Source organism: Lichenostomus cassidix, chromosome 9 (assembly GCF_008360975.1).
Source record: "Lichenostomus cassidix isolate B80296 chromosome 9, HeHo_3.0, whole genome shotgun sequence".
In the NCBI taxonomy this organism is placed as follows: Eukaryota; Metazoa; Chordata; class Aves; order Passeriformes; family Meliphagidae; genus Lichenostomus; species Lichenostomus cassidix.
In genome coordinates, this window is record NC_139490.1 from 24,433,702 (window position 1) to 24,459,091 (window position 25,390).

General features: G+C 40.0%; 1 protein-coding gene across 10 annotated transcripts in view; it reads left to right on the forward strand.

The window, feature by feature from the left end:
• The first annotated feature begins 1,573 nt into the window (after positions 1-1,573).
• GIGYF2 (GRB10 interacting GYF protein 2) overlaps positions 1,574-25,390 on the forward strand; it is a 74,013-nt gene continuing 50,196 nt past the window's right edge. For 7 of the 10 annotated variants that reach the window (XM_085070015.1, XM_085070018.1, XM_085070022.1 and 4 more), the window contains exons 1-5: positions 1,575-1,726; positions 13,640-13,719; positions 16,258-16,387; positions 18,531-18,626; positions 23,277-23,385. In XM_085070015.1, the coding sequence (XP_084926141.1) occupies positions 13,679-13,719; positions 16,258-16,387; positions 18,531-18,626; positions 23,277-23,385 (376 nt within the window). In that variant the 5' untranslated portion in view covers positions 1,575-1,726; positions 13,640-13,678. Of the gene's footprint in view, positions 1,727-2,098; positions 2,286-2,583; positions 2,611-13,639; positions 13,720-16,257; positions 16,388-18,530; positions 18,627-23,276; positions 23,386-25,390 lie in introns of all 10 variants that reach the window. The other 3 variants (XM_085070016.1, XM_085070017.1, XM_085070025.1) reach the window with 3 other exon arrangements.

Here is a 25,390-nt window from a genome sequence, read left to right on the forward strand (position 1 = left end):
CTTCTGCAATGAAATTGGAAGTTTTCACTGACAGCTTGAAATGCAGCACTGTCTCCCTCCCTCCCTCGTTATTTGTATTGGCTCAAGCTGTGTGACAACAACCAGGGGGCTCTAATGCAGCTTATCAGAAGCCAGCCCTTTTCTAGGGAGCTTTGTTTTTCCATACCAGCCTCCTAACGGAGAAATTCCGTTCTAAGGTTTTTGGGTGAGGTAGTCCTATGTAGCTCTCAGCTGAAAATAAGCCCCAAGAATTACAGGCTTTCAACCCATTATCTCAGAAGAATCACTTGTGCTCACTCTTGCATCATTTTTGGCTGTCATTCAGTACACAATGACAAGTATTTATTCACCTAGAAGAAGGAGAAAGCTACGGGGTTGTGGCTGACATCATGATTGGAGTGAAACTGTTTCAGCTGAAAATGGTTCAGCAGTGCTTAACAGCCAAGAATAGTTTTTTGGGTTGAAGGAAGCACATGGGGCTATTCTGCATCATGTACTAATATGGCTTTGGGGACTAGAAATAAACTGGTATTTTTAGTTGAAGAAAGTTAGCCTTGAGCTCTTGCTTTTTCCATCAGGAAGAGTCAATACATATCATCTAATGTCCTTTCTCTGCCAGCAGTAGCCACCACCTCCCAGGGTGACTCCCACAGCAGCGTGTCAGCAGGACTCCTCCAGTGCCTGGGTAACAGCAGGTCCAGCTCTCGGTGCCTGGGCACTGTGAGTGCTCACACACGGTGGCTTCTCACAGTTTGTTGTGGCCTTTCCGTGCCACTGATAAAGCTGAATTGCCTCAAAGAACCTCACAGAGCGAACAGCTAAGGCTGGGAGGCACACTGCACTGCTGGGGCCACTTGCATGTGAGACAGGGGCAGGAGGGTGGCAGAATCACAGAATCATTCCAGTCGGAAAAGACTTCTGAGAAAGTTGGAAAAGACATCGAGTCCAGCCTGTGACTGATCTCTACCTTGTCAGCCAGTGCACTGAGTACCAGGTCCAGGCATTACTTGGACACCTCCTGCAACAGTGACTCCACCACCTCCCTTGAAAGACCCTTCTAATGCCTAATCACCCCTTCTGTGAAGAATTTCTTCCTAATGTCCAACCTAAACCTGCCCTGCTGCAGCTTAAGGCCACGTCCTCCTGTCCTGTCCCTGTTCCCTGGGAGCAGAGCCCGACCCCCACCTGGCTGCATCCTCCTGTCAGGGAGTTGTGGAGAGCAAGAAGGTGCCCCCTGAGCCTCCTTTTCTTCAGGGTGAGCACCTCTCAGCTCCTTCAGCTGCTCCTCGTCAGACTGGTGACCCCTCCCCTAGCTCCCTTCCCTTCTCTGGACACAGGATTCAAAGTGTGGCCCTACCAGTGCCGAGTCCATTGGGAACTAGCACAGTAATTTGAGTACCAGAGGGCTCGGGCAGGGCGGGAGGGGCGGGGACCCCTCGGCCCTGCCACCTCAATCTCCCCTCAGGCCTGTGAGGCTAAAAACGGACGCGGGTGGCTGTGGCTGGCGCGCGCCTCTGTCAAGAGGCGCCAGAGGCTCGCCCCGCCCTCTCCGCGGTAACGTCACATAGGCGGTGGGCGGAAACCGCCGCTCATCCGGGTCCAGCGGCAGTGCCTGGGGGCGTGGCTTCGCTCTCACGTGACGCTGCGTGGCGGCGCACCCGCCATCTTGTGTTGTTGGGCTGAGGAGCCGCCGCGGCTGTGAGGGACTCTCCGCCCGGGAGCGCAGGTAACGCTGTCCCGCCGCCGCCCGGCCCCGCCGCCGCCCTGGCCGCCCCTGACACGCCCCCGCGGCCGCGCGCCCCACCCGACCACCGGCCCTGCCGGCGGCCCTCGCCCGCCGCGGCTGCCGCAGCACCGAGGCGCCCCGCGGCCTAACAGGGAGGTGAGGCCGCTCCGGGGACGGGCGCGCCTGGAGGGCTCCTCTGCGCTCCCCATGGGCATCTGCAGGTGTCGTTGGGGCTGGGGCGAGCGGGCCTTGAGCTCTCCGTGCGGGCCCTTGGTGCCTGTCAGGCGGCGGCGTGGCGCCCGCGGCTCCTCACGCCCTCCGGGGCCGTCTCCCCTCGCACTGACCCTTGTGAACTCGCTCGTCCCCTCCCAGCCCAGCGGGAGCACCGCGGTGAGCCCCGCTTCGAGCACAGCTAGCCCTGCCAGGTTACAGTGGCCGAGGAAGGAGGAAGCTTCGAGCCTTCCCCCGCGCAGGCAGCTGGGTGCTGGGAGCAGCGGTGACCGGCAGTGTTTGACTGGCGAGGCCTTGGCAGGCTGAAGAGAGCGTCGATCAGAATTGTGTACGTTTGGTATTGATCCAAAACAAGTAGTTTCAGTGTCAATAGAGCAGTTACGGCTCTTTCAGTTCTCTATGATTGCGTTTTGAAGTGGAACAAGGTGTAGGCCAAAAGGAGGTGTTGCCAAGTAGTGTTTCTGAAATAAAAATCCACGGTTTTCCCAGTAAAATTCAGTTCAACGTTCGTGGTGTGCTGCTTTTACTGTAATTCTTGAAACATCTGTTTGTTTGGGTGGGTGGGGAAAGAACTTCTGATTATATCCCTCTAACTTCTTGCTGCTCATTCTATTTTCTTGCTTCAGGAGCTGATTTGGGCAAGTTCCTGGAAAGTACGTGTGAATTTTTTTTCTCCTCTCATAACTGCTGGTTGCTTTTGTTCTTAAGAAACTCTTTAATAAACAAATTAATGTCCTGCTTTGTGAATGGAGCATTTGGTCGATGCACAGTGTGATAATTTGAAACCTTTGTAAACAAAATTGATTGCAGTTGTCACCAACAAAAGCTTTGTTTTGGTATTTTTAAACTCTGTTACTGAGTGGTGACTGCAGTGGATGATAAGTGCATCATTACTACGAGGTGTTGGTTTTCTTGTCAGTGCACTTGAATAGGCATCCTTTGAACAGTTAACTGATGCTGAGGTGAAAATATGGCCTAGTTGATTCTGGGGGTGCCAGCAGAAATGCTGGAGTGTCCATGTCCCCTTCTGCGCCTGCTTTGCTGCCCAGGTTCATGTAGTTCTACAAGTCATTTGATGTCAGTAGTTGTGTGTTGGTGTTAATATTTAAATGAATGCGTGATTTAAAAAAAATAAAGACCCTGTCTAATAGTCATCTGCATTAAAGAGAAGGCAACGTTTCATCCCTGGAAGTTGGATGTCACCTCTTATGTTGAGACTTTGATAACCCCTTTCACTATCTGGCAATATTGGGTATAAATACTGGGGCTGAATGATTTTTGAGAGCTTCTAAGGCTCTCCCAGCCCCTGGATAGAGTAACATGGATGGGGATGCCTGGTCAGTGTATTTCTTCTTGGGCCTTTTTCTGAATGGTTTCTTGAGTTTGTCTTTTAAAGCAAGAGCATAGAACTAAAATGTAATGTAGTCCTGTAGCAGGAATGATATGTTTCACGGGGTGCTTACAAAAAATTTGATACCGCAGTAAAAACTTGGACTCTTGCAGATCCTCTTTTCATTACAGGTGTTGATTTTGAAGATTGTAAATATCCTCAGGTGCTCCTATTAGCACTTTTGCTTGCCTTTCTAAAACATGCAGTAAACTAAAAATATGACTTTTACGATTATGTAAGGGGAAAAAATTCTTGTAAATAGAAAGTTGAGGGCTTTGCAATTAAGTTCTTACTGTTTTACTCCTGGGTTGAGGAAAAAACTTTTTGTAAAACGGGAGCGTGAAGAAGGTTTTTGGTTTTTTTTAAGGAATTGAGACTAAGCACCACTATATGTCTCTGCTAAGGCCAGTTGTTTGAATGAAGTTCTGTCACAAATTCCTCATACCTGAATGTAAGAAAAAAATTGGCAGTTTTTTAAGATCTGTAGATACTTCATTAAAATTAAAACAATCCTAGATGTCATAATCCCATGGAACACCTTGCTGGGGCAGCTGAGTGGCTGAAGGCTTTGCTGGTACATGTCTCTTCTGAAAGGTGTTGCTGTTTAGACCTTGAAGGGAAAACACTGGTTCACAGTAGCTGATGAAGATGAGTTGGGGACTATGATCTGTGCCTTCCCCTTTGCCTTCTCTCTTAATTTATTTATCTACTTATTTTCATTACTAAGAATATGAAATTTGGCTTTGCCTACTTTTGTCTGATATTGTGATTCCAATTAACTGTCATATGTATGTTTCTCATTCTTTCATTGAGGTCTCTAAAATTCTTCCTTAGGACTTTTTAAAGTAGGGTATTAAGTTCTCTCATAGTCTGATTTAGGAAAAAAAAATCCCTTTCCTAGCATTTTTTCTTAGTTTTTCTTTTTTTTTTTTCCCTCAGTGCTTCTGGTCAAAGATTAGTAGAGATAAGCTATATTTAATTCATTATTATAGATAGAGCTACGGGGCAGAGCAAAAAAATTTCTGCTTATGGTCATAAGAGCACAGCCCTGATCTCCCTTTTCCTCCCTACATTGCTTGCTAGAGATCCATTGGATGCTTCAGTGAGGAGAAACCCATCTCTTTGTGTATTGAGGGAGCATTTGCCTTGAAAGGGACTCTTTCTTTGTGTGGTTTTCTCATAAATTTACTTTAATTCGTGAAGTGACATTTGAAATCCTAGGTGTGTGAAATGCTGCAGGGGGATGGGGTGTGCTCTTATGGGGAAAAAAGGTCAGTTTTTTGTCTGGCTCGGCTTCTGCTTTTCTCTCTTGCCTTCAATTCATGAGTGGTTTTTTGGCCGCACAAAGGATCTGGCTTGAAAATTGCCAGAACTGAGAAAACTTAGCAAGTTTGCTCAAGGTGTGCCTAAGTTATAGATGGAACTAAGAACTAAGTACTTTAAGTTACAAGGTCTGTACAACATTAGCCGTCTTGTGGTTGGTGGTAACGTGTGTAGATATAAATAACCATGTAGTTCATCATGGGGATGTTTAATACCATTATTTTTTCGTGTTTAGCTCAGATGGCAGCTGGGGATTGTAGCAGGCTGAGGTCTTTGCATTTCTTTGTTAGGAGCTGAGATTGCCACAGTGTGTTGATTACAAAACTTGCCCACGTCTCTTTTTTTTTTTTTTTTTTTTTTCCCAGAGGGAGTGCTGTCATTCCGTTTCCTCTAAAGGTGATTAAACATTCCTTGAATTTAGGCACTGTAGGGATGGCTTGATGTCTGCATGGGTAACTAGGCTGCCACTGAAATTTTTGTCTTTGCCTTTTTTCTTTTTTTTCTTTTTAATGGAAAAGATGCATAGGATTTCAGATGTTTTGATGCGTCTGAGGTTTTTGCCAAGCACGAAATCGAACTGTGTTTTTTCAGGAGTGAGCCTCTCTTGTAATCCTTAAAGCTTGTAATATCAGCTGGATATGTAGACCCAGGATTATAGAGAAGGAATACCAGGAGCTGTGAGAGGTTATAGATTATGTAGGTCAATGAAAAATTTTGATGGACTTTATAAAAATGGTTTTAAAATACTCCCTTATTGACAGTGCCTTTTAGATCACTTACTAGTTTTTGATTGTCTCATCTTGTTATTAAAGCTGTGCATTATCATTCTCTCTCTTTGGCCCTATGTTTAAAAAAATCTAGGGAAATAAAGAACAATTACTTGATTGCTTTAGTAGGTCTGCTTGTATATATAGTTTGTCATTATAGACAGATAAACAAGCTTACATATATAGTTACAAAAACTGGTTGGGAAAATACTTTTGTATTGTTAAATAGTTATTATTCCAGTGAAAGTAAGCATGATGCATTGCTGTATGTGAAGGCAGTGTTTTGTTACTTGAATTTTTTTTCCCTTTTATTATTATTATTATTATTATTTATTTAGTGGAGAAATACTTGTTTAAAGTTCTGGTTACAATGAAACAGGTTTTTAAAATTTCCCTTCTGTCCCTGACAACAAATTTTGCATTCAAATGTAAATTGAAAATTTACATGTAAATTGCAAATGTAAATTGCGTTCTGTTGATAGTATTTTATGATGAAGATACAGGCTTGTATGCCTGGGAGATTCAGAGGCTGTAGATATCCATGGGTCGATCATTTTGGGTGAAAGCAGATGTGTGATCCATGTGTGGTAATGTATCCATTCAGATTGGAAGAAACAAGGAAAGGATGCGTTTTGGACACTCTGGAGATGGCTTTGGGTGAAGTTTTGTGATGATAGCTGAATAGCTGAATTTACATACCTTCAGCCTTAGAGTCAGAATGTCATGTAGCAAGGAATTGGTACGAGAGGCAAGTAGTGGATTTATAAACTGATATTTTTGAGCCACGTGTGTTAGAATCGGAGGATGACTTAGTTGGAAGAACCTTTGGTGGTTGTCTGCTCCAGCCTCCTGCTCGAAGCAGGGCTGACGTCAGTGTTAGACTGTGTGTGATAGAAAGTGAGTGAGGCTGATCATGGAAGTAGCATATGGCAAGGTTTTTATGTAAAAACATCTCATAACTTGACTTAATAAATCAGAGACCCTGTTCAACCACCATTAAAACCAATGGAAGCTTTTATGATGGGCTTAGTTCATTCTGAATCATCTGAATATGTAATTTTCGCTGTTCTACTAAATTTTAAGAGTACTGAGGCCCGGCTCAGGCTAACATCACAAGTCAATTTACAAAGATATGGTTCTTAAAACAAGTGAATATTTTTTGCAAATTTTGGAGAATGAATAAGCTATTAAAAAGTGTTGTAGTTCATATACAGTATGCAGTGTGGTACACATTCTGATTTTGTTAGGACATTTTATTAAACACTGTTGAATGTTTGTTTCCTGAAGTATAGGAGGTCTCAGAACTGCATGAGCAGGAAACCTTGAAGGGGTGGGGTGGGAGGGGAGAGAATTTCCAAAGCCCGAAGAAGCTGCTTTATGTAAATGACATTTTAAAAACGAACCCCTGAACCCTCACAGCAGCCTGGATCTGTTAATTCAGTGAATGTAGTCTGAAGCTGTGTTCTTCGAATTTGAAAATATGTATGGGCTCTGAAATATGTGTGTATTGCAGTGGGGCTTTGGTTGCATTCACAGTCTGGCTGCTGGCCTTGCTGGGGAGAAGGTGGACAAACTTGGCATCCTGATCTGTGACATCTTATGGAAAGGCACAGACGAAATGTTTATCTGACAGCAAATTTTCCTTGTGCAAGGTAGACAGATGTGGAAGTAATTTTTCAGCTGGAAAGTGAGCGCTGGCAGGATTTGGAATGAGAGCTGTTTGTGTTCAAACCAGTGGCAAGACCAAGGGTGTGGTTCCCTGACTGCTTAGAGCTTAATTGCTGGTGTCTGTCTTTGGTTGGGAGTCTGGTAATAAAGGTGGAGGTCACCCTGCGTTCTGGTGGGGAAAGTGGGAAAAGGGCTCACATTTGTCTGTGTGCAGGTGAAGCAAGAAGTGGATAGCTCTTCAACCTACCTGTAACCACCAAGTTCACAACAGTAGGTAGGAAAGGAGAAGAATATCTGGAGTTGTTTTACTTAATGTTCTTTATTTTTCCTGGGTTTGGTTAGGTGTGTAGGTCTTGTTAATCTCTTGTGTCATCCTATCCCAGAAGGGCTACTTGTATTTGTCCTTCTTGACTGGGTTGTAGCATGTTGCAAGCTGCGGTGCTCCATAAAGCTTTAGGTGGATCTGTGGAGTGAGCAGAGGAGTGGCAGTTTAAAAGTGCCATTTGAGGTAGTCATGGACAATTTTGACCAGAAACTACCGAGAGATTGAATAACTTTTGCAAAGGTTTGAGACAGGGAAGTTATAAGACTTCAAGAGAGCTAGAAATGTAAGTGTAATAATAGAGGCGTAGTTTCTGGAGAAGTAGATGGTTTGGACATTGCTTCCTTAGGAAAAAAATTTTGGTGTGTGGGTAGATAGGCCTTGGAAAATTCACTGCCTTTATCAGGAATAAGGTTTGGTAAGCCAGAAGGGACTCCTGTGACTCGTCTGGCATCTTGTATAATGTGACTAATAGGTTTTGGGGTTTTTTTCTGATTAATTTTCTGTTTAAACTAGAGCATACTTTTTGGAATATCAGCTCTTGCCTTTTACAGCAGAAAGGACACAGTATCACTTCAGTGCTAAAATTTGGTATATATTTACTCTGCATTTTCTTTTTCCTGGGTTAAGTATTTTCTGTTAGCTCTTCTAGTCAATGTTCATATATTCCTTTTCAGTTGATTAATGTCACAAATTTCAGCATGGTTTCCGGACTGTGTTTTTTCCGGAATAATCTTTACATTTCTCCTATATCACCAGTGTGTTCTGCTTGTGAGTGTCTTGACTTTGCCTTATTCAGTACAACCTGCTGTACTGGACTGAGTCATTGAATAATTCATGAGGGTACCATTGATGATATGTCATTTCCATTATTTATCATATCCATGTTTGTCATCCTTAGGTTTTAGAAGTTTTGTGGGCCAGTGTTACAGACTTTGTAGAAGATAGCTTCTTACCTTTTACTCGGTATTGAGAATTTTATTCCTTCTGAGGTGGGTTGTTGTAGATTCTTTAGAAGAGAAGAAAAATTAGATTGTGATGATTTGAGGCTTTTTCTGGGGTTTTGAATGATTTTGTCCTTTTAAATGATCTGCTGAATTAAAATGTCCTGTAGAAGTTAACATTTATCTACTTGCTCAAGCAGTGACATTTCTACTCATACAAAAGTATCTTTTGATTGAATATCTTCCATAAATCCTTGGCCTTAATTATGTCAGTGTCCTTTAATCAGTGTTGTCTGCTTCAGCCAGTGATTAGTATCAAATAGAAAGGTAGTGTAGCCACCTGAGTCATCCTGTTTACCACTGTACTTCAAAGGTGGCTTGCATACAGTTGTGGATGATCTTTAATATTTCAAAAATTAGAGAAAATCAGTGTTAATTATTCAGTCAACCTGTTAATTTTTTTAAAAACAGGGTTACTGGCACTGACATTAGCTAGCTCTAGTAGCTGCCCATGGAATATTTTCTTTCTTGTGGGAGGTGAAGTTTTGTCATCCTGATGTAATGTTGTAGCTGGATGGTGGAACACTGCTGTTAAATTCCTACTCCAAGTTTACTTAAGGAGAACCCATTTCCTTGCACATAAGTCTGCCCATGTTAGATTTCTGTTGTGCTCTTAGGTTCTTAAATTTTCATTCAATTTCTAGGTTTAAAAGACTGTTGCAGACCTACAGTAGCAACAGAATTACCTTGAAAGGAAAGGATACTTTTCTTGGTAAACATCTCTGATCAATGCATACACCATTTCAAAATAAGATAGCTGTGTATAGGAAGGACCAGTGGTATATCTTTCTTTTCAAGGTTTAGGTTTCCGAAGTTAATAAAAAACCTAAGTACGGAGCAGCCCCAAAGCTATAAATTGTAGTGACAGTCCAAATATTTTCTTTTTTTTTTTTTTTTTTTTTTTTGTTTATAGGAAAGTTTAGATGGGCAGACCTGAATAAAGCCCTTGCCTAGACTCAACTTGAAATGCTAAGATTGTCTGTCTTAGTAGTCTTTACCCAGAATAGCAGGACATCTTGGTGAGACAGACTGCCATGTGCTACAAGCTGAGAGAATTCTTTAATGGAAATGTAGGAATTTAACATTGCGTGAAAATCTTGATGCAGGTGCCCATCAGTAACAAATGAACTTTAAATGGCAATTTTGTGAGGTTGAGCAAAGTCTGGAAAACAGGGTAGTTTTGATCTTTCAAATCTCTGAAAACAGCTTTTTGTCTAGATATTTATTAGCTGGCTGTATGAGAAATACCAGAGCTTATGGGCAAAATAAGCCACAGTAATTGTAGACCTTCCACTGAAACATCTTATGCATTTTAACATATAAATCTAGCCAGTAGAATCAAGTTCCAGCTTGTGTCTGTAGTGGATGTTTCTGAGAGCTTTAATGCATTTATAAGGTATTAAATAGTGAGCTTGAAAAATAATTTAAGAAACTGCAAGCTTGGTAGAATAACCATTGTTTCTAAAGTGAAACAATGAGACAAATATTGCTGATGGCAGCTTCTGCACCTATAATATTACTTGTTAATTGTGAGTGAAAGCCTCTTAAAGGCATCACGTTACTAGATTACATTTTGTGTCTGCTCAGAGGGTTGACTTCCGACTTTCAAAGTACTAAGCAGCTGACAAAATTAGGGTGTTTTTCCCCTGATGAGCCTACAGGTTGTTGGTGGGGTTGATGTGATCTCTTCTCTTTTCACTCTTGTGTCCTGATGGCAGGTTTGGTGGCTGTGGTATCACCCCAGGAAAGTGGGGTCTCAGTTCCAGTTTATGAAGCAGTTACATTTTCCCAAAAATATACAGGAAAATCCTAACTGTTTGTAGGGTTGCATTGGCACGTTGATCAAGCATTGACCTTATTTGAAGAAAGCTTCGGAGAAAATGTTCTCTTTGGAGGAGTGGTTGCAAGCACCAGGTGGCCTTCTCTGCCAAGCAGTGTAATGCCACTGGCCATTGTCAAAATACTGCCTCAGTTTCTCACTTCAGCTTGAGGCTACCTTTGTGTGCTTTCTGTCCATATGAAATCTCTGGCTGTGGAGATTCCTCCATCAATAGTCATTAATTTGTAGAAAACTGTGATTTACAAGCTGTTCAGAAAGGGACTTTTCCCTCATCAAATGACGTCAAGGAGGAAATGTTAGGTATATATTACTTTTGTGATTTGCCATCCTTGATTAATAGGAACCAGGATTTTAATAAAGACTAAAATCAACATTTCAGTTAATACTGAATTTGAAGACCCAAGAACGTGATCTAGATAATAACAATGTGATAAATTCATGCCTTTTGCTTAGCCAAGATGGCTAAATTTGTGACCTGATCATTCATTGCCTTCTCTTAATTCCTTATCCTTTTTCTTTCTGCACCCTGACTTTTTCCTCTCGTGATGCGAGTGCTGCCTAGTTCACCCCAACTTGCCTTTCCAGTTAGTACAGCTTCTCCGCACACCAGCCAGGTGTGGTGTGCAGTCACTGTCAGAGGTTCCTCTCAGGTTGGCTACCATGCTCTCCCCTTTAGGCTGCTGCTTTGAGAACCAGCGGAAGCAGTGCAGGTTCTCAGTGCAGGTGAGGGTTTCCACTCTCACTGTTTTGTCTGCTCTGACGTGGCTCAGTGTTTTCCTCTAGTGCTGTCTTAGCTTTCCTGACCCTTTTCCTTGTTCTCTGCCCTCCTTCTCCCAAATCATTGCTCATTTTCAGGGTGCCTCTTGTCCAACGTTTTTCTCTCAGCCTTGTCTGTAATTTCTTCTTCATGTGTGTTTTATTTCTGGGTAATGTTTTCTATTCAGTTTGTCTGTGACATCTATTCAGATTATCTGCACATCTGTGTTACTCTGTTTTGGGTTTTTGGGGGAGTGTCTTCAGTACAATTTCATTCACTTACAGTTGTCTTATTTTCAGTTCAAAATTCGTACAGTCAGATTTTCTAGGGATGGAGTAGCTTTCCTGAATGCAGTACAGAAGAGGAAGAGTTCACAAAACAAAGTGTAGCAGCCAAATGAGGGGTAAGGAAAGCCATTTAGCAGCTCACGGGCATGAGACTAGCAGGCTTTGAGTATTCTTGTAGGTACTAAACTGCTAAGTAGTCTAGTAGAGAAACATGACACAGCAACCGCAACTTTTTGGGAAAGTAATGCAGAGGCTGAAGAGTGGGACCTAGTGGGTCCAAAACCAGTAAACAGCTTTATCCTATCTGTTTTTTAGTGCTTTGTCCTTGTATCTGATGCTTTTCAGCTGTGTTTTCATTGCAGTTTAACATTCTGCACCAGCCTTTTTGGTATTACTGATTTTTTATTACTAGGCAAGCTTTGATATTAGGAGTTAAAGATCCCACGTTCCCTGGTGATGCACATGGGTTGATCTGAAAACTCTCCACCCCACCCCCAGCAAAAGGATTACAGACATTGCAGGAAGTGGAGGGACAGCCATCTAATAAAGGCTACTAGGAATTGTGTTAGAGGCTTGTCTGTGCCCAAGAGGGCATAATGGTTTGCTTGAATTGTCCCTCAATATTTTCACGTGGGTGTTGCATGTTGTCTTGGGGTCGCTCACCCTGTATTTCGATTTGCAGAATGGTGAATGGATATCCTTGAATGTTCTAATGAGGTGTCAGCTGCTTCAGAAACTCATAACAGACCAAAATCATCTCAAACTAGGCCTGTGAGAATATCTGAGTATTTTTGTATTAGCTTTTGGTGCAGGTAGTGGGGATAGTTCCATTTCATTGACTAGAGTTATTATGAAAATAAAAACATTAAGATTTGTATGTGATTTACCTTGTGTATGGGATGAGGCAGATATGGCGTGTAGATAAAATATGTAAGCCAAACGTTGGTTGGTGGGTTTATGCTGCAGGGAGTTTTATAAGCATTTGTAATCTTATGCCCAAAATATTTGGGTAGAATCTGCTCAAGTAAGTTTTAGCATATTTGGTTTTAGCGAATTAGCAAATACGCAAGTTTTAGCATATTTGGTTTGAGCTTTTTGTAATTTTCTAGTGTTGAGTTTCTTGATTTATTTTCTTTAATATCATTACTTCTGTAGCATGTGTATAAGAAAAAATGTTTCCTTTGTTTGGTTTGGTCTTGTTTTCATCACTAACTAATGCCCTTTCCACACCTATCTCAACATCTTTTTGTTTTTCTTTTCCATCACCTTTTCATGCAAAGCGTAGACAAACTCATGAAGTTCCTTATTGAGCATCTGTGGACCTGTTAAGGAATATGGTTCTGATACAGTAAAGTTCCCTCCATACCATTATGGGTTTTTGAAGTCGAATCAACCAGTGTCTGCAGGTGATGCTTCAAATCCTTTTTTTTCTTGGGCTTTGTCTACAGTGTGTTTGGTTTTTAAAAGACCACACTGCCTTCCTCTGCAGATTTGGATTTGCCTGCTGCTGGAAGAAAAGAGGACCTGTATATATTGTGTGAAAAGACACTTCTCCAGAACTGCCTGGGCTGGACTTGGTTCTGATAGGGCAAAGTTCATAGCCTTACCTTAGTCATGTTCTTTCCCTTCTGTATGGCTTTACCTGCTCTTATCCATACACTCTGGATCTCTGGATATCCAGAAACTTGGCCACAGCTTTGCTAGTGTCTGCAGGACCTTGGCTAATATGAATGGAAGTAGCTGAAGTCTTAAGTTATGATTTTTTTTTTTTTTTTTTGCATAATAAAACTAAGAGTGAAAGAAATACTGTCATTTGGCTGCAGATTTTTGGAGAATGTTGTAGTGTTGGATGTACTCAATCTTTAGAAGGCTTATTTTTCAAGAATGAGCAGTGGAAAATTCTTGACTACTCCGCCACTCAGCTGGCAAATCTTGTCTTGCTGTAATTCTGGTGGGATTTTTATCCTCTTGTAATTGTCAGGAAGTGGCAATTCTGTTAATTAAGCATTACTGTTCTTAGAGAAGAGGATTATGAATCAAGTTCTCCATGTTTGTACAAATTGTTTCCTCAGGCGTCCTGATCCAGTGTCCTGTTTGAGCTGTTAAAAGAGGGATTTAGGGAAGAGACCTTGATGCAGTTGCTCCTATACTAGTAAATTAATCTGTGTTGGAGAGCTGAAATGGATTCCTTAAAAAAAAAAAAATTCCATGTAGTGAATTTTTCCACTTTTTTGCATGACCAGGTGTGCTTTTGTACTTTGAGTTAATCTGTGAAGGGCTGTATCAATCCAGCTGTTTTCATAATAAATATTTTTATTTTTCAGGTTCACGCTTTTTAAAAAAGAGTAATAGAACAGGAAAAAATGGCAGCAGAAACTCAGACACTTAACTTTGGGCCTGAATGGTAAGTTTTGTCTCTTTTGTTAGACTCTAGGACTTGTCTAAAAGGACTCTGTTTTCCTTTGGAGCAGAATTGATTATGAGACTGAATGGGATATAACATCTTTGTTTCATCCTGCTTCACCCTCTGTACTTGGCCTGTGATTGGAAACAGTATTAAAAAATTAATCTTCACATTGTAAATTGGCATTGTGTATGAATTGAGTTGGATTTTGAGTTACGTTAATGCATAATACTTACCTTGCTGCCAAGCATTTGAGGGAGGAATAATGTTTATGATCTCAGAGGTATGCACAGAATAAATGAAGATGTGCTTGTTTGGTCTTTCGGTGTGATACATATTAATAACGAAGTTCTTAAACTCCCCTCACTGTACTTAAATCTGTAGCGAAGCAAGCTTTTACTTTTCCCACTGTTAAAAACCTAAGCCCTATATGGAATATGGTAAAAGTGTGAGTTTCGTTGTCCTGCATGTTTGTACTGGAAGGTGTCAGGAAAACAGAGCTGTTGTGTTCAGGGCATTCCATTCTGTTGTATTATTTCGTCAGCTGTTAGTTTTACAGCTTGTCTGACGTGCATCGTCCTGACTTTTGCTAAAGAGCAATTGCACAGGTGTGATTATTCGTTATTTGTTCCAATTTATTGTTAAAGTTTTGATGACTTCAGTTACAAACAAGAATTCTAGGTGGTGTGCTTTCTGAAGAGCGATTGATCCCTAGGTGTGTGAATGGGAATGTGGAGTGGTTATGGCAAATGCAGTTGCTGCATAGCATGTGGTAGGACTGCTACTGGAATATCACATTCACTTCTGCTGAGACATTTCCTATACACAGTGTGCAGAAATTAAGTAAGACGTGATTTGTGCTCTGTGAAACAATGAGGGCTCAGTCTATTTTGTTAGATTGAAAAAGGTTAAAGAATGAATTTATCACTATCTATAAATATATCCACCAGGCAGATACCTTAGGTTGGAATGCTCTTCAGTGTAAGAGACAGACATGATTAGATTCTTGATGGATGGAAGCCAAAGTTATATTAAAAAAAGAGAAGGGGGAAGACAATTCCCCAAAAAAGCATATATTTTAACAGTAAATTCATTGCTGTGTTGTAGTGAAGGGACTGTCATAGTGTGTCTCCAGTTAGTTTATAAACCAGATTAGATTACGTATGGAAGCATATATTATAGTTGAGTGAATAGTAGATTTTTACAGGAATAATGTAACATAAGATTTATAATTTTGGTTTTGGGTTCTGAGATAGTCATGTCTGTCACGTAAGCTGCTGTATCACTTAACAGTGAGACTCTGGGGCACATTTGATCTGGATTGGAGTTGAACATCGCACTGGGCCATCTAATGCTTTAAATCTTACCCAGGCATGAGTTTTTTTGGAAGTGGCATGTAAAGGAACTGCCACGGGGTGGCACCAAACTAAAAAAATAAGATCAGCACTTGACTTGCAAATAATTTTCCTTTCTGTTTAAAGAACAATGAAACAAATCAAAGCATGCTTCAATAATTAGGTAAAAGGTAGTCAGTGTTTTAGTTTAGAGACCCTTCCTTTCCATGGATTTTTTGATTGCTGAGAAGAGGTTTTGTTGTTTTACTTGTCTAAGATGCCCATCAAAGAGAATGTAGAAAAATGGGCACGATTTTGTTTCTTGACACACATATCCTTTTGTAAAACATTCCTCAAACTTAAAAATGCCGAATATTTGGGTACCTGAGGAAGTGGCTGTGTAGAATGAAGACTAATTCACCTGCAGAGTGGGAATAATGTATAATGGTGAGATGCTACCTGCAAGAAGCTAAGTAACTTACCTGTGTGGTAATAGCATATTTGTCTACTACCACAAATTAGATTGCTGTTTGTAGTGTCTCCGAAGCAGAGTGTCACTATATTTTGTACATCTTTTAATTTTTTCTTTTATTGATAGCCAAAGCTAAATGGTATATGCACTCCAAGAAAAAAGCCATTGCTTTTAATCTGTGGAAAAGGGATTTGGGGTAAGGAAGGATTCCAGAGACATAAGAAAAATCTTCATTGTAAAATTTAACTGTACTGTACTGTTAAACCCCATGAAACATCTGAATAAACTCATTCCTTAGCTTAATATTTGCTGCACTCTCCTAGCATGGAATTTTTCTTGTCAAAAAGAAGCTTTTGTCGTTAAGATGTCCCACTGATTTGTGTGCAGCCTATGTAAATAGCTTAGGCAGGGCTTTACGGGTATAGTTGGCTTGCTGTATAGTCAACGTAAGAGTTTTCCCCAGGCAAGTTGAATTCTTTGATGTCCTCGTGCGAATCCCCACTCCCCTCTCCCCTTTCCCCTCTCCCCTCTTCTAGCTATGGGTAAAACAAGGGAGGCTTTTTCACTCTCTCTATTGAAGCACTGAGTTTTAGAGTTTTGAAGTTAAACTGTTAATGTCTTTACTTTCAGTATTGTATTAATTTTGTGTCAAATCTGTAAACATACAGAGGGATGGTAGCACAGATGAAGATTTCTCAATTCAGCTTTCATTGTTCTTCTGCTTTATTTTAGGCTGCGAGCTTTGTCTAGTGGTGGGAGTGTGACATCCCCTCCTCTGTCTCCGGCTTTGCCAAAGTACAAACTAGCAGACTATCGCTATGGGAGAGAAGAAATGTTGGCACTTTTTCTAAAGGATAATAAGGTGAGCAGGAAGAGGAAAAAGGCCTGATGTGCCTATTCCTAATGACAGTCTTGTGATTAGGAATAGTTGTTTGTATTTTGTGGTTATGGACAAAGAAATCATGTATCCTTTGGAATCCCAGACTAAAGAGGGCTGATTGTGGGGGATTTTTGTGTGTGTCCTTACTTGATTGCACTTTTGGTGCATTGAGCAGGGGGGGAAGGGTTGTTTGGTTTGGGGTTTTTTGGGTGTTGGGTTTTTTTTCTTCCATTTTAGGAGTACTTTTCTGTACCCCTGAGAACAAAAGATCTTATTGCCATATTCAATCCCATTGCCACAGATGACTGAGGGTTAAAGTCTCCTTGAAGCTGTGCAGATTTGCTAGCTTCAGTAGGATTTTATTTAAGGTAGTGCATAATAGTTATTTGATTCAGCTACAAAGTCAGGCAGTAAATCATATGGGCAGATCATCTGAAAAAAACATTAAGTCAGTTCACTTTAGCAGGTAATGAGTTCACTTTAGCCCAATGAGAAGAGTCCTCAGGTAGCTCACTTTTCTGGGAATCAGGATGCAAAATCAATGACATGTAATGCATAAGAGCAGTATAGAACGTCAAGAACTTCCTTCTGGTTTCCCTTCAAAGGAAGGTTGTCAGTGGTGTAAAAGATGATGTAAAATTTCAGACATCTTTCAGGCAAGTGATACATTCTGCGGTTGTAAACACTGGGTTTTTCTCTAGATCGTGACAGTGGTTGGTTTATTGTTGCAGCAGACTTGGAAGTCTGAATCTTCCTGAGGGCCTTACTCTCGATGGAGGGAGGGACTGCAAGAAATGGTGTCAAAGTTGTGCCTTGAGCTTGGAATGGAGATGTGCACACACAGCTTTATGTTCCTGTCTTGTCTTGGCTGTGCTGACATTCTTGTACAATACCAGGAGCCCTGCATTGCTTAAACATGGATTCAAGGGCATTGAATGTCAAAGATTTTTCTTAGTCTGTTAAGTGTGGTGTAGCCATGCTTTACCATGCAGAATTGTCCTGTTCTACTTCAGGAAACTGCAACTTAAATCTTGATGTTATGCTTTAATAGGTCAGCCAGTAAGAGGTCACTGCTTTTAGCAGTTTGTGTTTTTGTTATGTCAGATGGTGCTGGGGCCTCTGCTGTTGAGGCTGATTCAGAGGAATCCTGTGTTACAGGAAATTCTTAGATCGTTATGAATGGTCCAAAAGAATATTTTCTTCCTGTATGTTTGCCAGAAGGGCATTAGTTAGGGTATGTCTTTTTTTTTATATCCACCTGTTTCTAGAGTGTTAAGTGATTCTAGTTATTAAGACTGAGAGGACTCTTGACAGTGGTTCTAGTCAGCTAGTAGATGTCAGCAGTGTTTTTAAGCTGTTGCATCTCTGATTAAAAGAGACACTGACTGAAAGCAGGAGGATTTTTACTAGCATATATCTAAATGAAAAAATGTCTTTACTATTATGAACTAAATACTTTTGAAACAGTTTTCTGTTGGCATAATTAGAGCTCACTTGGCTATTTGTAATTGGAGCTTCTCACTTTCTCAAGGTCACATCTACTGATGGAACTTCTGATTCAAAATTAGTATTAAAATTTATTTTGATTTAAATCATTAGTTAATCTATACATCTAGTTAATCTATATATATAGTTTTGTTGTATTTGGCTTTTTTGTCTCGTTGGTTGGTTAGTTTGGTTTGGGGTTTGTTTGTTTTTTCCTTTTTTTTGTTTTTTACTCTCCTGGTTGATTGTAAATTAGATTTGCTGACTTTAAATCGTACACAACCTCTGTGCTGTATATGGTAGTTTTGTTAAATACAAATCCGACTATAAAAATTCACTGAAGTTAAAAGCAATAGTTTTTAATTTACCAGATGAAATGTCACTTTATTCAGATTTAAGCTGCAGTGGTGTGTAAGTTTGAGTTCTGATGTCTGTGGTCTTGTGTGTGGGTGATGCTTTGAATGTCTTGTTTATTAGAATTTTTTTTTCCTGAGGGTTGTAAATTTGCAGTGGGATTTTACCCACCCCCAATAAAAGTTACTGGTTGATGGAGACAGAAGTGGCAGAATAAATGTATGTGGCATCATCCCTGAAGTAGAAATACTTGGATGTAGTAGAATGTTCTTTTTCTTTCATACAGATACCTTCAGACCTTCTGGATAAGGAATTTCTACCTATTTTACAAGAGGAGCCCCTGCCACCACTGGCGCTTGTACCTTTTACAGAAGAAGAACAGGTGTGTATCTTTTTTCTTTTTAATCTTTAGATTGCTATTAGTGTAAAGAGATAATAAAGGGTATGCTTCCATTAAGAATAACAGTAAAATCTGAGTAGATTTCAGAAAAATAAATTATGAAAGCATACTGTGTCAGCATAAAGTTTAAATTCCATCCATGCTCAATTATTGTCTTAAATTTGGAAAAAAAAATTTTCATACAATGTTCTGTTGATGGCAAACACTCAGGTTGTTACATCCAGGATCACCATCTGGGTAGTGTTGCTGTTGAGCCACTAGCAGAGAAAAGGACCCGGGTTCTCAGTGTGACAAGAAAAAGAGGACTTTATTATTTTGATTTCAGCTTATATGGACTTTTCAGAGGTCACCCAGATTGGTCAGTCAGAAACCTTCACCCAGGCCTGATTGGCCAGGCCTGAACTGTCCAAATCTAGAGACACTGTTTTTAATAACATCCAAACTTTATCTTTGTTTATAAAACACAGAAGAAGTTCTCATGGGAAAGACCTGTGCTAGCCACAGGGTAGTATTAAGTACACACCATTTTCAGATCAGTGAAATTTTCTACAGGTTTTGGACCACCTTCTCTTTGGTAACCATAGAGTCACAGAAGTGGCTAAGTTCTCTAGCCTCAGTTTTGTGTTCTTTCGGGAGGTGGTGAAGTTTTTTAAAAGACTGTTAACATTTATTAGAAAGATGCAGTACTGTTAACTGCTCTGTATATAAGCAGTGGCTTGTTTATCTCCTCCTTTGGTCTCTGTAGGTATATAACCATATAGAGGTGAGCAAGACAAGAGTGAGAACAGGATTATGTTTCAAGGACGACTGATCTTGAACCTCTTGCTTTAAATTTGATTCCTAATGGAGAAAACTGCCCACCTTCTCTGGATAAATGCCTCTGACTTTTGACTCTGAACTGATTCGCTCTTTCTGGCTGTCAGAACTTTTGATTTTGCAGTTGTTTTCCAATTTGTCATGTTTCTTAGCACTTTTCTTACTTCATAATACTGTTTTTTGTTTCATTTCTAATAGGAAGCTGAGTAATTTTTACTGGCTTGAGTAATTTGATTTTTGCAGGGATGGAGAGTGTTAGTATTAGTTTCTTCAGATATCAGAGCATCCTCCTTCCTTTGCCTGCCCCAGGCTGTTGTGTTCTTGAATTTTTCATTTAATTTTGTGTCTGGGTATTCTGGCATATCCTCTTTACCTTTCCTGGACTTCCTTCCTCTTCAGAGTTGGTTCATATTTTTTGTGTCTCTGTAGGATGCTGTCATTTCACACAAGAAGCCAATGGTTTAGTTTTTAGTCAGTGGCTATATTTGAGTTCACATGGATACACTGTAAGCACTTCATGTCATACTGAAGGCAACTGAGATTGAGGATATGCTTTTATAGGAAGTCTTACCTTAGCTCTTGTTGTTGAATAGGAACAGAAGTGATTTAGGCAGCAAGCCCAAGAAATGGTCAACCAGACATTTGGTAGCACACCAAAATGTTGAACCTTTGTGCAAATACCTTTGGACATATTTTTTTGCTGGGGCATAGTGGAGTCCTTCAGGGAGGACCACAGGGCTTTTTCACTTTAAGGGGATGCTGACTTTTGTCAGGATACTCTCTGCAAGGAATAACGTGAGTTCAAAGCTATGGTGTTGAAATGTGCTGAGTATAGAGGAGATGGTAAGTGCTGCTGAGCTTTAGGGATAGATGTGGTCCCTTGCTGCAGTGCCCACTGTTTCACAAATCTTGAAAACTTTTGAGAAGTTGGTGGGTACCGTGTCACTGCTTTTTCCTGCTCCTTTTCATCTCTAGTCATACAGGAACCTTTAAGCAGCTTAACAGTTTTCTACAGTCTCCACAAAAATCTTAATCTGAAAGAAGAGGTCCGTATTCAATTTTTATAAAAGTTTTTCCTTTAATGCTTTCTGGGGGCCCAGAAGATGTGAACAATCTGGTTTCTCATGTCCTTTTCTCCCCCTCTTCCTGACTGATTTGAGATACTAATTTTTTTTAAGTGAGAAATTCCTTGTTCCTGATGACGTAACATTGTTTATCATCAAGAATAATGTTCAAAAGTGATCTTGAGGTGAATATTAATGGTTTTGCTGCTAGCTGTGGTGCAGGAAAGTTCTTAGAATTAAGCCTGACAAAAGAGAGTTTAAAAGACTTTTTACCCCCTACATGAATACTTAAAATACAATTATACTTAAAATGGAATTATCTTGGAACCTGAGGCGCAGGGATTTGGTAGTCCTGTAGGGAAAGGCTGATCAGAACCACTGGTACTTTGGGCTGGTGTTCAGTTGCAGCTGAGCTTGTCAGGATTACTTTAGGCTTGGATTCAGAGCAATTCCTGCTGTATTATACACACAATGACGTTGCAGTTGTATGTGAACTATGTCTGGGAAGAACTTGTCTCAAGCTGATTTAAAGATGTGCTGTCTAGGAATTGATGACAGATCATGTCATATGCATTTAAACTTAAATGTGTTTAGTCTTGTGGCATTTAACTTGATATTTAGGGCTACAGTATTCCGTTACAGGACATGGGTATTTTGGGTGGAATTGCTGGTTCTTTTTATGTAGAATGTTACTTTCCTGATGATCAAGTTTCTGAGCTAACCTAGAGTTCAACTGAGTCACCTTGTAGTAACTTCTGCTATATAATATCATAGATTTGTCTCAGATACATTTCCACTGTAGTGTCTGTTGAAGCAAATAAGGTTTCTGCAGGTGGCTTTCACAGGGCTTTCCACCACGGAGCACTGACAATTCACAGCAAATGTTCCTTTGCCTTTCCCACTGTTCCCTTTTTCCCTGTTTACATTGGGAAAGAATTCAGTTGTCTTAATCTTGCCTGCTTGCATGGTAAGGGAGGCTCAAGCTCTTGGTGAATATAATGGAGATGCTTTTGTGTCCTCCTTGGTTATGTTCCTGACATCTGTTTCCTAAGGCATCTTCCATTTGCTGCTAAAGCTGTTCTGGGGCATCTTTGTTCTTCGGTGTGCGTTGTCAGCATTGGTCATTGAAGGAATACACAGATCAATAGTAGGGCAATTTTTTATTTTTTGACTTTGCTTTTTTATTACTTACTGTGATCTTACTGTGTGGGTTGTTACCACTATGCTTTCACTGCAGCAGGCTCTACAGAGGGGAGAGAGAAGCTGTTCAGAGTTCAGGCATACAAGTCAAATTAAAGAAAAGAATTGGAAAAGGAAGTGAGATTACTGTTTTATTCTTACTGGAAGAATAAGATGTAAAAAAATGAGGAATCTCCTATGTGAGACAATGATTCTGATAAATACCTTAAATATGTTTTTGTAGTGAAATATTTCAGTGCTTCACAAAAGAGCAGAATTATCAATAGCAGGGAAGGTGGTGATTTGCTTGGATGGCAGGTGGAGGTGGTTTCTTTTGACTTGCTGTTTCAATGGTTGTTTTAATCATTAAGAGCTAGCTCAGAAAACAGTCAGATTTATTGGAGGCTGACCTTGCTGTTTTGCCATGCGTGACTGCATTTTTCTTTTCCCTCAAGTCTAATTATTTATCAGTTCTCTCTTGAAGGAAGATGTACTTTTGTAGGAAGCACACATCAAGCAGTTTCTGAAATGTTTCTGTAATGGTTTACAACTCCTTCAAATGCCTGTTGGCTTTTATGTTAGAGATTTAGATTTTAAATAATGTATAATTGCTTGTCTCATTGCTCTCCAAAGACCTTCAAAGTCATAGTAATTCATATGATTGATTTAAGTGCTTTGCCTGCTTTAAGTTCCTTCCAAAAAGCCTGATGTAACACCTGTTTGGAGTCCTTTGCATTCTAAGTATTTAAAACTTGCACTCAGAAAGTGTGTGTCAGTTCAGGTTTACTTGTTAATATTTCTCAACATGCGTCTGAATTCTTTGGCCCAGTTTTCCAAGTATTGATGCTCAGATAGTAGGGCCACAGTTGGTTATATTTATCCATTCTTTATTGAAAGAGCTTTTTTCTTTAGCAGTTGTTTTCTGTTAAGCTAAAGTTGAATTTTACTGGTGTTTACTGTCTTATTCAAAGGAGTATCGCTTAAACTTCAGAAGCCTTCAGTACAATTAGTTTTTCCCAAATATGTTACTCCTATGATATATTTGGAGAATAAAAAGGCTTATTTCTGCAAAGGAAATTGGTAACTACAGTTTTATTCAAGTTCTGTCAGTCTTTACATATTCCTGCTTTGCTTAAGAAGTAAATTTAGAATTGGTATTAATTATTGGTGTCGGGTATAGGCAGGTGTCAGTTTCTTTATGCAGCAGGGTGTCTGTGTTAAACACTTCTAGATGGCTTCTGTGCTGGCATCACCTGATAAAGGAGTAGGTGTTCAAATGCTAACAGAGCACAGAAATTTCAGGTAAGTAACTTGGAAACAGTAATATTGACCCAGATCCTTTTATAGACTGCTTCAGCTGCTCACATGTGCATGAAATCCTTTTCCTTACTAGTGTTGTAGAGAATTTGTAATCAACACAAGGAAAACAAAGCAAAATATAAGATAATGGTAAATGTTTCTATTTTTTCTTTTTGTTTTGTTTGGGTTTTATTGTTTTTTGTTTGTTTGTTTGTGGTTTCTTTGTGGAGGTTTTTCCAATCAAATCTGACTCGTGACTCTCTCTTCTTGGCAGAGAAATTTCTCAATGTCTGTAAACAGTGCTGCTGTCCTGCGGTTGACGGGACGCGGAGGAGGAACGGTGGTAGGGGCTCCTCGAGGTCGAAGTTCCTCTAGAGGTCGAGGTGAGCTGCCAGTGGGATGTGCTGCAATGCATACAGATGATCCAGGTTAAAGCTGTTCAGAGATGGTACCTGGAGCTTGACTAGAGCCAGGTGTTCTTTTTCCCCTAAAGTTTTGAAATTTTCCAAGCAAGGTGGTGCTGAAGAATGAATATTGTGTTCAGTGATGATTCTTAGTGCACAACTGGTATCTGTGTTATACGCCTTTGCCAGGTTGGTGGGTGGGAAAGCAAAAGGGAAAGGTAGTTTTGAGGTGAAATATGAAATTCTTTGGTTCAGAATTGTTAGAAATGTCTTTATTAAAAGGATAAAACCAATTTATAGGGAGAGGGTAGAAAAATCTACAAATGTACTTAAAATATCAAGGTTGTAGTAGGTTGTGTTCAGTGTTCTGAAAAGCCATCTTCATTTGTTAATATGCTGAGTGTAAACAAGAGGAGATTAATGGAAAGATGTATCTGAATTTGGGAGACATTGAAGTCTTTCCAATTTTAGTGCATTACTGTAGTGGATGTCTCATGCAGGATCACCTCAAACGTTTGTGAATAAATCGAGAAAAAATGTCCTGAAGCTGTATTGCTACATTTAAACCAAATTGCTAAACCCAGAATTTGTCTTAGCAATTCCCTCTCAATGTGTGTACTTCTGTGAACGCTTTTTGGGTCTTTATATACAAATATGATGGGTTGCATTTAGAACAGTAAGAAGTTAGTAACTTGGAAATACTGAGTAATTAATCTTGCAACCTCTGTCTTTGCAGGTGCTTAGGTGAGGTTTCTCTTAGAGCCATTTCTAATTTAATTCTAAATGTCCTTAACAGGTCATAACAGATGAAATCACTTCCACATATAATTAAATGCTTGACCAGAATTTTGTTTTGACTTAATGTGCTCTCTCATTTCTATTCTCATTCCTTAATCCTGGTTTCTTTTTAGCTTACATCTCTCAGATACTAGTAGATGGTTGTCTGTCTTCTTGTGGTTGCTTCCCAGCTAAGACATTAATTTAAACTTTTATGGGACTGTTACTAGGTTTTCCTGTTGCTTCCCCTTCTTTATTTGCCATTTTATTTGCACAGATGCTCAGGGTTTAATTACAAAAAATAAAAAGTGTGTGCATGTATGTAGATGTACGTACACATTTGGGGGCTGTTGCTTTTTGTTGTGCTTTATTGTGTGTATTTCTACCACCTGTGTTTCACTTTTGCTTGGAATACATGTATTGGCTGGTTTTTTTAGCTGCATCAAGACTTAATTCTGCAAATTAAATTATTTCTGCTTAAAATTTGGTGATTTGAGATCATACAACCACTAGTCTGCTGTCTAGTTTCAATATCAAGATACTTTGACCATTTCGATTTTGGCAAACCCTTTATTTTGCTTTCTTTTGTCAAATTTCTATTTTCTTGCTGCATCATGAACAACGTCATCCTTATGCAGTGAGCAGTGGGTTGTTTTTTAATTGCCCCCACAAGTTTCAATGAGGTCGTAAGGTTAAATGTGGCAAAATATGGCTTCTAATCCAGTAATTCTGTTATTGAATCTACTTGTATGCATGACTGTTTTGTTTGGCAGTTAAGTTGATTGCTTACATTTTACTGGACAGAACTTCAAACTTGTGCGGTATTAAGACTGTTGGAAAGCTCCTTGTATTCAGGTTTCCCATAGTTCATTTTTAAGATGTGTTAAGAATTACAAGCAAGAACCTTGTTGCAAAATTAATATTTTTCACTTTCCTTCTTGTTTTATCCTAATTTGATCTTCTAATGTGTTGGAATTGTTATATGGTGTGCTTGTTAGGCTGCTCTCACTTTCCTCTGCTAAGCTGCAAAAGACACATTTCAGCAGTAAATTTAAGCTTTCTGAGCTTTCCTTCTTTTATGATCCTGGTTGCTGCTTGTTTCTTTTACTTTTCCCCCTTTTTTCCCAAGAGCAATAAGTTTTGGGCTCTAGGCATGATGAGTCTTCCCAGAGTTTGTATATCTTAGCAAAGAAATTAAGGCTTCTGC